The sequence below is a fragment of the Sander lucioperca genome, chromosome 2 (genome assembly GCF_008315115.2).
Source record: "Sander lucioperca isolate FBNREF2018 chromosome 2, SLUC_FBN_1.2, whole genome shotgun sequence".
Lineage (NCBI taxonomy): Eukaryota > Metazoa > Chordata > Actinopteri > Perciformes > Percidae > Sander > Sander lucioperca.
The window spans coordinates 26,376,738-26,389,011 of NC_050174.1; the positions used below are offsets into that span (position 1 = coordinate 26,376,738).

The following is a 12,274-nucleotide window of genomic DNA, read 5'->3' on the forward strand; positions in this document are numbered from 1 at the left end:
TGTTGCATGTACTGAAATGTATGTATGTACATGTTCTTATTTATCTGTTTATTTTTAACATGTTCAAAATAGACTTCATCAACAATAAAATACATTTTTTTTTAAAAACTACACATTTCCCATAGGTGTGAATGGTTGTGTGTCAGCCCTGTGATTTACTGGCACCACTCTCACCCAATGTCAACAGAGAAACATTCCCACCAAATATGCAGGATTTGGAGCCAGAAGGTGATTTTTTTTATCATATCAGATTTATTATTAATACATGTGGGAAAAGAAAACCTTTGTAATGTCAGCAATTGTTAAATCATAAAAAGCAAAAGACAGAAAAGCTGTAGTGATTGTACAGTCGTGTTTCATGGTTTAATGTTACAGCAGAATCAGGCCCAAAGTGCTTTCTTTGTTTCTTTTGATTCTCATGGAGACAGTCCATTACCTTACCCAGCAGTGTCTGGGGGACTGCATCAGTCTGCTACCTGTCATTAATAACAAGATGATGACAGTTCTGTATTCAAAGATGTTCTTCTGCATCCCAAAATATAGATAGCAGATACAACTTGAAATGCCAGAAAAACAACAATCCAACCTAAAATACAGTTTTATTTCCTGTGGCTGATAATCTTATGCAGACAGCACCCCAATGGATTTCTGATTCATAATGTATGCATATTACTGGAATAAATACAAATGCAGAGTCCTGTGGCTTTTAGAAATGAAGAGAATTGTAAAAGAGCGACCAGGCAGCTTTGGGGAGTCAACAATGCATTGATGCACGATTCCCTGGGCTTCCCACAAATCATCATGTTGTGACTGACATCACACTGCTGAAGGATAGTGATGGGCAGTGGGAAGGAGGCAGAAACACATATGGGTTGTGGTATATGATGATGCTGACAAATACTGCAAACTGGTCACATCAAACCATTTACATCCACTGATTTATAAAGTTCTCAATGCATACAGTATGTACATATTTCTATATATAAATATGTGGAATGTACTTTCATTTACATTACCAAAGGCAGGTAAAGGTAGAGCATGTCCTCCAGTCATCATTTACAGAGCATTCACTTATTTTATCACATTGGTATATTATCCAAATGGACTATAGTGTAAATCATTCATATTGGTGTTAAAGGACAGTCTGTGCATACAGCTTGCATCAGCCATTTTCTGTTTCCCCAGTAGCAGCATTTGAGAAAAGAGACTTTATTTTACCCTGACTTGAGCCTCCAAGCCATAACTTCCAAGCTACGTAAATACCCACAACAAACTCTTTAATCAAATGTTTTAGCTTACGGGTGGTTTAGGTTAGGGCCAGGGTTAGATTAGGGTCTGCCAATCCAGGTGAACCGGGAGGATCTGAGAGCAAGGTCTGCTGGGAGGCTCATGTCATAGTAATAACAGTCCAATCGCCAAGCAGTTAGGTTTGATACCCATTTAAATGAGCTGTTCAACTACAGTGTGGCCGAATTCAGCATGCATGTTGGCTAGCAGGCCACCATTACATACTGCACTTTTTCTATCAGAGAGCAATGACATGTTTATTTTTACTGTAAACTGTTCATTGCGCCCAATTATATATATATATATATATATATATATATATATATATATATATATATATATATACGCCAACATATTAGCTGCTTTTAAAACTCTGTATATACTATACTGTATTACTGGTATCAGCCTCTAAAATCAGTACCAGTTAGACCATATCTTGTAATGGTGATTTCAGTGACATAATGTATAGAAATATGAAGAAAGTGTCATTTTAAAGAGAAATGAGTGCAAGGAAGTTTCATTTAAAGATGCATGCCCAACCTAATTTTGATGATTTAAAAATTCAACACAGTAAATCATGATCAATCATCAATCACAAATAGTAAAATGTCAGCGTTGTCTTTTCTTAAAGGGTACTACTGGACAGAAATCCTAGCCTGGATTCCCTTGATTGTGCAAGGAGCTTTGTGAAGTGGTCTTATACTAACTGCAATCCTTGGCTATCAGAACTTAGAAGACACTAGGGCTGCACAATGTATTGGGATTTTTTTTATCGTCATCGCAATATCAACTGGCGCAATAAACACATCGCAAAAGGCTGCGACGTATCGCGAAAGACACTTTCAGTAGAAAACTGCACTTTAAAATGTAACTGTCATTTATTTTTAGTTGTGCCTTTTATATTCAATTCAAGGTTCACTTCGTTCAATAAAAGAGTGTTGGAAATGATTTTTATGTGAGGGAGTATGAATGAGTTTTAAATTCCAAAAGCAATTTGTTTGTATTTAAGCAGAACACTGAAAGCAGTACACTTAAATATCTGTTAATAGTTTATCGCAAGTAATATCATTTTCGCAATATTCAACATTAGCGCATATTGCATAATTTCCTCATATCATGCAGCCCTAGTAGACACACATTCATTTTAATGCTATCATGAATATTTCTACAGATAATAAAGAAAATGGTTGACGACACTTTTATGACAATTTAGCAAGGAGCCTCAAACTCCACATTTAGACAAATTTAGATCCTTTGACACAAATGTGAACTATTTATGTCCATTTGGTGCGTTATTAAGGATCCCACGTAACTTCTAGGCAAGTCCCGCCCTACGAAGCAGCTTGATTGGTTGGAGTTAGGCATTGACCTCAAGCGGACCTGAACAAATCGGGTTACATTACCTTGCGTAAGCACGGATGCCTGGCCAATAGCAGTGTGTGAATGCTATAGAAGGGCTGGTCTTGCCTAGAAGTTGCGTGGGTTCCATAATAACTATTATAGGTACTATTAAATAAACTCTCGCTGATACTGAAACCAATCAGCTTGGTGAATCTGTACTGACCATTTAATGACATTTTAATGAAGAAGCCCTCCCTGTGATTGAAAGCTAAAGATTAACCAAGTGACAGAATCCTTCAGCAATCAATGCTGCACCATTTGTTCAGTGAAGACAGTCGCATCACGTCACATGTAGATGTAACTTGTGTTGTTTGAATCTGGGCAGAATTAAGGCAGCCCCTAAGATAACAGTTAAGTCAGTCTAGTATTTCTTTCTGATGCTGGGTCTCATTTTCTGACATGCTTACTCACTTTTTGCTGTTTCCACTGAATAGAAAACATCAGAGCTGCGTCATTTGTCAGGTAAGAAAATGACACTTAAAACAGTATTAATTATGTGTGATAGTTTACCCTCTATAATGGTCAAAAGTCCCTCTGCTTCAACCACTGACAAGGAAATAATGTCATTTAAAAAATCAACAACTGGTTATGAACATACTGTGCAGCCCTGTCCATCCCCACAGAGCAGAGAACAACTGTGGGAAGCTGTTCAAAGTTTAAAGCTGAGTCCTGCTCAGTGATGGAAGCCACAGCGTACGGACTTTTTCCTCCTGGAGGCGGTCCTTTGGTTCCTTGCTCTCCATCGCTATAGCTCTTTCTGCAGCTCATCAGCTCCAGTGAGTCGGATTGCCTGAGATTGAAGGGCGGATGGCACCCTTTGGAGAAGGCTTGGATCCAAACCAGGACATCTAGAACACAAAACATAGCAGTCATGAGGTAAGTTTTATATATATATATATATATATATATATATATATATAAAAAATATATAGGGGTAATTTTATTCCAAAGAAACACTGGGCCAGTGATGAATGTCGCCTGTTCCTGAGGAGGTGCATGTTTGTGAGATGTGATCATTAGCATAATCACCGCCATTACACTGTATCTATAAAACAATATCTATAAACTGTTACAAACAATAAGTACAATCTGTCTGAAGACAGATGTTGTCGTCACAGAGCCGTACCATGACAGAAACAATATTTAATTATAGCTGCTCTGCAGCGATGGTCGGGGCCGAGCATTTTAAACTCGCAGGGAAGGTGTTCAAAGCACAACGGTTGATTTGGTATAAGACGTGGCATTGTGACCATTGAGCTTTCAACTCGCAATCTTCCGGTCCAAACGCAAACGCTGATCTCAGTGAGCTATTATCCAGGTGATGACTCCTCTAGCTATTGGGAATATATATTTTATTGAGTCAGCCTGGGTTGACTCAATAAAGTTTAGAATTTTTGATGGCTGTTGTAGCGCCACCATCAGGACAATTAGCACACAAAAATCCACTGATTAAGTTTAGCATAGAACTGGACTTATGTGCAAAGTTTGGTGAGTTTTCGTGCATGGGAACATGGATTTTTTTAGGAAGAAGAAGAATTCAGGCAAATACAATAAAAAAAAGAAATATTCTATTATAAGTGATGTTACACTGTGAGATGTTATAACAGAGGATGTCCTGGACAGCAACCTGCAACACCTTGAGGTAGCTGTTGAAGTGAATAAGCCAAATTGTATAAATTGTCATTGTCAAAATATGCCTGTAAAGTCCAAAAAAATTCTGTTGTCAGAACTCTTAGTAAATTGGCAAGCATGATACACATCACACTGATATTGTCACAAGTTAAACAAGTGACAAGTGTACATGACTCGTACAACAGGCCTGAACCATTTGTAACAAAGAGAAAAATTCTAAATACAACAAAACTGGTGAATGTTCTCTTAAACCACTCGTATGTGCCACTTCAGGACATTGTGAGCAATAGTGTGAAATTATGTTCTGACCAATCGATTCTTTCTTCTATTTTTTTAGGGTTTCTACTTGCACCCCTAATCCCAGGTTTTAGTTAGTGTCCCCTCATGGCGTAAATGTTTGAGACTTTTCCTCCCTGATCACATTAACTTTGGTGCAGATTATATCAACATAAATATTCAAGAAACAAAGCATTAGTGGACTTTTTGGGCATTTTAGGCCTTTATTTTTATAGGACAAGAGAGGGGCATGCAGCAAAGGGCCGCAGGTCGGAGTCAAACCTGCGGCCGCTGCGTTGAGGAGTAACCTCTATATATGGGCGCCCGCTCTACCAGGTGAGCTACCCAGGCGCCCATTAGTGGACTTTTAATTGGCACATTCCAGATGTCTGAGAGAAGTGGTCTGTTTGAAATGAAAGTGTTTAAAGCTGACGACTAAAAACCAACCTTGTACTCAAGAGTTTGTTTCAACATGTCCTCTTCCTCACGAGTGAAGTTCAGCAGCACAGAAACAGCTCGTATTAGCTGGAATGCCTGAAAGAGCAAGACACACGGATACAGACTGGGTTTGTAACAGAACCAGGGTCAGTCACTTAGTCATACATACCAGGCAGACCTACAGAGGTGCACACAAAAGCTTTATTTACTTATTTTAGCCGACTTAGGCGTTGAATGGAAGGGGCTTAAATAATGTGCACTGAGGACTTACCTCAGCCTCTCTGGATGACATAAATTTGAGTACGACATGTTTGAGATATTCAAAATTGATTTCTCGCGAGTCGTTGAGGTCTGAGGTGTTGGTCACTGTGGTATTGGAGGTCGGGGGGCTCTGCATCGATGCTGGCAGCGGGTCTGGACAAACTCTCTCTTGTTTTTCTGCTCGGTTTTCTGGAAATTTCTCTTTCCCTTCAGCTTCTGGCTCAGGCTTTAACTTCTACAGAGCAGAAAGAAGAAGACACTCAAAAAGTATTTAGACCCCATCACTTTGCTGCTCTAACAGCAGCTCTACAGCTAGCTCTGTCTGTGGGCAAACAGTTGTGTGTGTGTGTGTGTGTGTGTGTGTGTGTGTGTGTGTGTGTGTGTGTGTGTGTGTGTGTGTGTGTGTGTGTGTGTGATTTGTAATAAAATGGTATGCTGATATTTAGTCTACTCTTGGTCCGCCATTTTAAGAAATGAGCAACTACTGTTACACAAAGAAGAAATACTTTAAGGATGTAACTCACGATTACAAAATAGAAGCACGGGAACTTTAGATGATAATATTTTTAGGATTTGATGTGTGTGTGTGTGTGTGCGTGCGCGAGAGTATGAACACGTAGCTGCCTGTGCGTATATGGTCGCAGCTATTGCAAATTTATGGTCGTTCATGTTTTGTTATGTTACAGCCTTATGCTAAAATCATTTACATTTATTTTGTACCTCATCAATCTACACTCAATACCCCATAATGTCCGGGTTCTGGCAGGACCACTCAAGGACATTGCTACTTGTCAGGCCGCCATTGCAAATAAGAACCTGTTCTTAATGACCTGCCTGTAAAAATAAAGGTGAAATAAAAGATTAGTTGTAACAGCAGATGGCGTTCTTGTGTAATTTTAAGTGCTCCTGTTCCTTTGGCTTGGCGTAGCGCAGAGCCTTTTTGATCCTCGGCAGACACTGAAGGTTAGATTCTGTTTTCTGTTCCACAAGGTAAGGAGAGTTCCCAAGCACTGTATAACTAAAAACACTAAGTTAAATCATTAAGATTACCGTCTGTGTTATAGCCTTATACAGCACATCTGTTTGAAGTGGGATTTTTTGAAGAACCAAACCATTTCTGTAAATGAGTCAATAAGCGCCTTGGAAACGGATTGAGATTCTGTCTTGTGTTTCGCAAGCCCTTAAATGAGGAATGTTTGCTCTGCCTCAACCACCACTTGGAATCCTGATCCCTGTCTGTTCTACCTGCCCTGATGCACTTCACCTAAAGGCCCAGACACACAGAGCCGACGGCCAAACGTCGGCAGAAAAGGCAGTTGGACTGATCAGTGTTCCCAAATTGGTCAAAAAAGTGCCTCGGAACACACCAAAGCGACGAGACGTAATACGTCTCCATAACAGCAGGCGGCGCTAATCTGTATTGTCGCCCAAAAATGAAAACCGGCAGCTGATTGGACGAACGTGTCACGTGGGTCTGGTTTCTCCAGAAATTCAAAGACAGAATGTCATGGCGGCTCGTTCAGAATACGATCTCATATTGGACTAAAATAGTTCACCGAAACGTGTTTCTGAAAACATTTTAAGCGAGAAATAGGCCGTGCATCTTCATTTCAGATCGACAAAGGTCAGTTTAGAAGATTTGTCAGATTTTGAGAGACTCTAGTCAAGCTCATTCCGCTCCCCGTTTCCTGGTCTCCACCAATAAGATGGGTCATTTGAGTCCGACTACCGGCAGTGCCCGCCCTGCCGATTATACATGTCAAATCGGCCAAAATGAAGGACGACGGCCCCTCGGACAGACGACGGCACGGAACACACCGAACAGACTCGAGTCACCGACCTCACCAGACTGTCAGACGGCCGATTATCGGCTCTGTGTGTCTGGGCCTTTACACATCGCAGAGACTTTGCTGGGGCTCGCTGCCGGAAAGACAGGGTTACATAAAGAACAGGCTGGACTAGCTCCCTTATCAAGAAATGTTCAGTTTGCAGTAGGGCTGGGTACCAAATTCGATACTTTTTAGGCACTGACCGAATTGCCTCTAAAGTATTGAGTATCGAAAAATGCCTTGTCATTCAATACCCAATTTCAATACCTAAGGAGTAAATCTCATCAGTGTCAGTGAGCCAATAAGCACGCAGCATGCTTCTACCAAGATCTAATAGTGTCTGTGATTGGCTGTCTAACGTTACACGTCGCAGAGACACGCAGGAAAAACTACACAGAGACGGGGCTCATGTAGTAGGAGCTGGAAAATAAATAAAAAGATTTTAATGTTGTAATTTCTATTTGTTTTATAAAATTGGTATCGAAAAAATAATTGTTTAGGAACCGTTATCAAAGTCGAATAGCTTTGAATTGTACCCAGCCCTAGTTTGCAGACATATTGAGAGAACAAAGGAAAACAGAAACCCATGGTGAAATTCACTGTGTCTCACCAGTTCCTTCTGCAGCGTCCTCTTCAGCTCTGCCAGTCTCTGCTGCAGCTGCTTGATGCTCTGCAAAATAAATGTCAATGTGTTTTATGCGTGGTGATAGATGTTGATATTGATATATTTTATTAAAAGCTAGAGGACCAACAGAGTGAGAGTATGAAGTGACCTGACCCTGTTCTTGTCGGTGAGCTGCTGCTCTAGCTCTCTGTTGACCTTCTGAATGTGATCCAGATCATCCACCGTCACACTACCGTTATGATCCTCCTCACACACTTCACGGCTGTGAAGCTGTTCTGTCAAGGTTTCTACCTCAACCTCCAGGTATGAGATCTGACAAAACATACCAAACCACACTGACCATTAATTCATATGTGATTAGTGGCAGTTACCTCTTTGGAAAAGCTGTAGCAAAAAATAGGTTATAAGATATGAGAAAATCTGAACATAGACAAGATAAAAGCAAAGTGATAGTGGCACATACAAAGAGAATAAATGAATGTATACAAATAAATTAGAGCACTGAATGTGTGCAACATATCGTCAGTACAGCACACAAGACAAATAAAAAACAAGATACGATATGAAACTTATTTTTAAACATAAACTTAAGTCTTAAGCTTAAGCTCCAAATATGGTCTTACTGTGTTTTTTACTGTGTGACGGCCAATGAGCCAGAGATGACAGATTGACTTCTGGGTAGTGTTGAACAAAACAATGACAGGAGAAACTTTTGGTTGGACTTAAAATCCCAAACAGCTTACGAACTGTGCTTGCTGCATTAATACTGCATACCATACAACAGTATACATACATGCATGTATGTACGTATGTATTTCTGACTTTTTGTGTAGGTGCTAACCCGCGCCTGGCAGCTATCTAGCTGCTGTGTCTGGCTGAGCAGCTCCTCCCTCAGGCTGATCAGCTGGGAGTCTTTGTCCAGCTCCATCTGCTCTAGCTGGGCTCGCTGCTGCTCTACATCCTGCTGTAGCTGGACCAGTGATGCCTGCCGACACTGCACCTCTGCAACACACACACACACACACACACACACACACACACACTTTTAGTGGCATACATTTGCTTTAGAGTTCCATAATACAGCAGCAATGAACTGAAACCAGGAGAACAGCATGTATTTGCCTCCATCTGGTGGAAAATAGTTGAACTTCAGTTTTGAAGCCAGGGGGCTATAGACTGACCGCCTGATATAATAGAATTCATGATTTCATGCTGGTTTTAATGTGTTTCAATGGAACATTTTTGTCCCAAAGGTTCAGGTGTCTCTGGATACACAGTTTATTATTATTAGACTTATTATAGGAACTGTGCTTCAACAAAAAACATTTCTAGAAAGACTCACACCGTAAATGTATGTTATATGCATTAACAGCCAAAATGCACGATTGTATTTGTGCCAAAATTGTTTTATTTTAAAGTCACAGGCAACCCGCAGCCGCACAAGTACAGTATTCATAGCTTCACCAATATTTAATTTTCAGAATGGAAAAACACTGAGACCATCATGTAATGTTAAATCTCTCTCCTGAAAGTCACACTTTCTGTTTTATTGTTTCAATTCACAATCAAATCCCTCCTTGTGATGGTGAACCACATAGATGGACCACATCTGATTTGTAATAGAATGGTAAGATGATATTTAGTCTAATCATGTTCCGCCATTTTAAGAAATGAGCAACTACTGTTACACAAAAAAGAAATACTCGTGATTACAAAATGGAAGCACAGGAACTTCAGGTGTTAATATTTTTAAGTGTGTTTGTGTTTATGTACCATTCTCGAGTGTTCTGATGTCTTCCTCTCTCAGTGCTAGCTTCTCAGTGACAGCGGACAGTTCCTGCTGTGAGGTCTGTAGAGATGGGGTCAGCTCTCCAACCTGACAACAAGCAAAGGCAAACACTTTTCATTACACGGTGCAGGCTTTCACACTCACACATAGAATGACAACCGGCTCTGAATTTCTTTAACATTGTGTTATAATCTGTGGGTGATCAAATCCTTCAATCCTTCTGTTCTTCCTTTCAACTTGTCCAGAGAGAGAGACTGCTACATGATTGAGGGGAACCACATGTTAGCTATTGCCTATGGATTATTATGAATATTGCATGATGTACAGTACGTTTGCCTACAGACCTGTGTTTGCAGCTCCTCCTTCTGTCGTCTGGTTTCTTCGAGAGCTTTGGCAATTTCTGTGCTCACTGTCTGCTGACTGTTCAGCTCCGCCTGAGGTAACACATTCAAAAGGGTCATTTCGGTTTGTGTCAACCTGGACCATATTTTCCCACGCAGTGGGGTCTAATGGCGTTTTTCCATTATGTGGTACCTGCTCCACTCGCCTCGACTCTACTCGTCTTTTTTGTTTTCCATTATGATAAACAGTCCCAGGTACCTGCTAACAGGTACTTTTTTTAGTATCACCTCCGTCGAGGGGGGGGGGGGTGCTGCCTCCAGCTTCTTTTGAAAACTAAATGTGTCTTCTGGCAAACAGCCACATGCCGAGAGTCAAAAACAACACACCTTCGACGTTCTGTGTGTGTGTCGCGTTAGGTCACGGCAGTTTCCTGTGGCGTCACTATGACGACCAGCCATACTCGCCTCACGCATGAGGCGGTACTAAAATCTGCAATGGAAAAAGGAGGACGGGGCACTGCGGTCGAGTTGAGTCGAGTAGAGCTGATACTAGCAGTGGGTAAGTGCCATTAGTGACTAATGTGAATAAAAATCTTTGAAAATGGCCAAGTATTAAACGAAGATGCTGTAACCTGCAGTCGCAGACCGGGCTGCAATGTCATCATACAGTATAGGGCAAATGTGCACTGTCAATTTCCGTTCACTAAAAGTTCTGCTTTTACCACTGACAGGCTCAGATTATTATTCTAAGTGTCTGACAACCTTATGGTAAGGATACCTACAGAGATAGACCTTTTTGTTAGAGTAACCAGAAACAGCTCACCAGACTCAATGTAAACAGTACATTTAGCGTGTATAGAGCCAGCATATTTTCACATGTAAATCAACCAAACCAGAGTGGTGATTGTTAACAGTGGAAAGATGAACCAAGACAGTTTTTGATTTTATTCTGTCGACTTTGAATAAAATGCGTTTTACGATGATAAAATTACTCTTTATTTACATGGAGTCTGGTGGGTTTGGTGATGGCGATTTCGGGGCTGTTTCATGTTAAACAAAAAGGATCTTATTCTTTAACAAAAACGTCGACCTCTGTAGGGATCCTTTCCATAATGTCCATAATGACACTTCGAATAACAATCTGAGCCTGTCACTGGCCAAAACAGCACTTTTAGATTTAAAGATTGTTGTTCCCATCAGTCACTTAGACACAAAAATATAGGAAAATAGGGTCCAGATTGGAAAAAAAACAAAGTTACCATTTAGGACCAAGACTACAGATACACTCTTTTATGAAAATTACCTTTTTTCTGAGTCCTTAGATCTCTATATTTCTAGTGGATCAGACAATTTTGATGAATTTTCAGTACTACATATATACAACATACATACTGTATATTGCTTTTGGCGTTGTAATATGGCAGTCAGTGAAGCTGTATCACATTATGTGAAGTCTACAACTGGATGAAATGTGTAAGGTTTACTAGTCTCGCTCTGCCAGACCTTCCTCCAAAGCACACTGGAGAAGAGTCTGGCTAGTCCACACAGCATTCGGGGATGGGAGGAAAATGTGCTCTGGCATTTCTTTAAACCAATCACAATTGTCATGGGTGGTGCTAAGCACCGGAGAAAAGCTGCGGTGCCACTGCAAAATAGGCTCGGAAGAAACTTGTTTTGGTGGAACACGTGTACGTTCAAAAGTAGTTTTAGTCGTGCAACAGAAAACTCAGATTGGACAGATAGTCTAGCTAGCTGTCTGGATTTACCTTGCAGAGAACACTGAATATCAGATAATATGAATTATCTGCATTTAAAAGTCAATCAAATGTGAATTTGTGCATTAAAAAAAAATAGTGTATTGTAGTTGATCTTACGCTGCACTGTTCTAGCTCCTCTGTCCGCTGGCTCAGAGTGGCGTTTGCTTCGTCCCTCTGCTTGTCCAGATCAGCCTAGCACACAGGAACAGCGAAGGAAAAACTGACCACTGACCATTCATTAACCCACGTCTCCTAGAGTAACAGCATGACTCAGGGTTTCCCCCAGGTAAGTTGTTTAGCTAGTTAGCAAGTGTCTTTTTTTCGACGTGTGCCGGTCGGGGCCAGTCACAGACTGATGTACGTATTAATGTAGAGCCCAATAGCTTCCGTAATAACTGAATCACGGATGGAATTGCGAAATTGAGAATTTAAAAAAACTAAACACAGATTCCATAGGGCTCTACATTAAGTCAGTGCTAAACGCTAAATGGAGATTTGAAAATATGACTACGTCTAAGTTTCCAACTGAGCTGTCCCAATGTAACTGTAGTTTAAAAAAACGTCTTAAAAATACATTCAAAAATTATTCCCAGTGGCTTAGGTGTGGTGGGGGGCAACTTAGGCCCGGTGGGCCACCA

At 40.6% G+C, this 12,274-nt stretch overlaps 1 protein-coding gene and 1 long non-coding RNA gene across 5 annotated transcripts in view; both read right to left on the reverse strand.

Annotated features, from left to right (window-relative positions):
- Positions 1–228: 228 nt before the first annotated feature.
- Positions 229–1,582, reverse strand: LOC116050460. The gene is made up of 2 exons (XR_004105098.1): positions 477–1,582; positions 229–436 (listed from the first exon to the last, which is right to left on the reverse strand). It is a non-coding gene; the product is annotated as an uncharacterized LOC116050460 (long non-coding RNA).
- A 73-nt stretch (positions 1,583–1,655) lies between these two features.
- golga1 (golgin A1) overlaps positions 1,656–12,274 on the reverse strand; it is a 30,652-nt gene continuing 20,033 nt past the window's right edge. For all 4 annotated transcript variants that reach the window (XM_035995638.1, XM_031300522.2, XM_031300523.2 and 1 more), the window contains 9 exons: positions 11,754–11,828; positions 9,883–9,972; positions 9,523–9,625; positions 8,591–8,751; positions 7,903–8,061; positions 7,735–7,794; positions 5,306–5,530; positions 5,044–5,130; positions 1,656–3,536 (listed from right to left, as the gene is read on the reverse strand). In XM_035995638.1, coding sequence (XP_035851531.1) covers positions 3,456–3,536; positions 5,044–5,130; positions 5,306–5,530; positions 7,735–7,794; positions 7,903–8,061; positions 8,591–8,751; positions 9,523–9,625; positions 9,883–9,972; positions 11,754–11,828 — 1,041 coding nt within the window. In that variant the 3' untranslated portion in view covers positions 1,656–3,455. The remainder of the gene's footprint in view (positions 3,537–5,043; positions 5,131–5,305; positions 5,531–7,734; positions 7,795–7,902; positions 8,062–8,590; positions 8,752–9,522; positions 9,626–9,882; positions 9,973–11,753; positions 11,829–12,274) is intronic.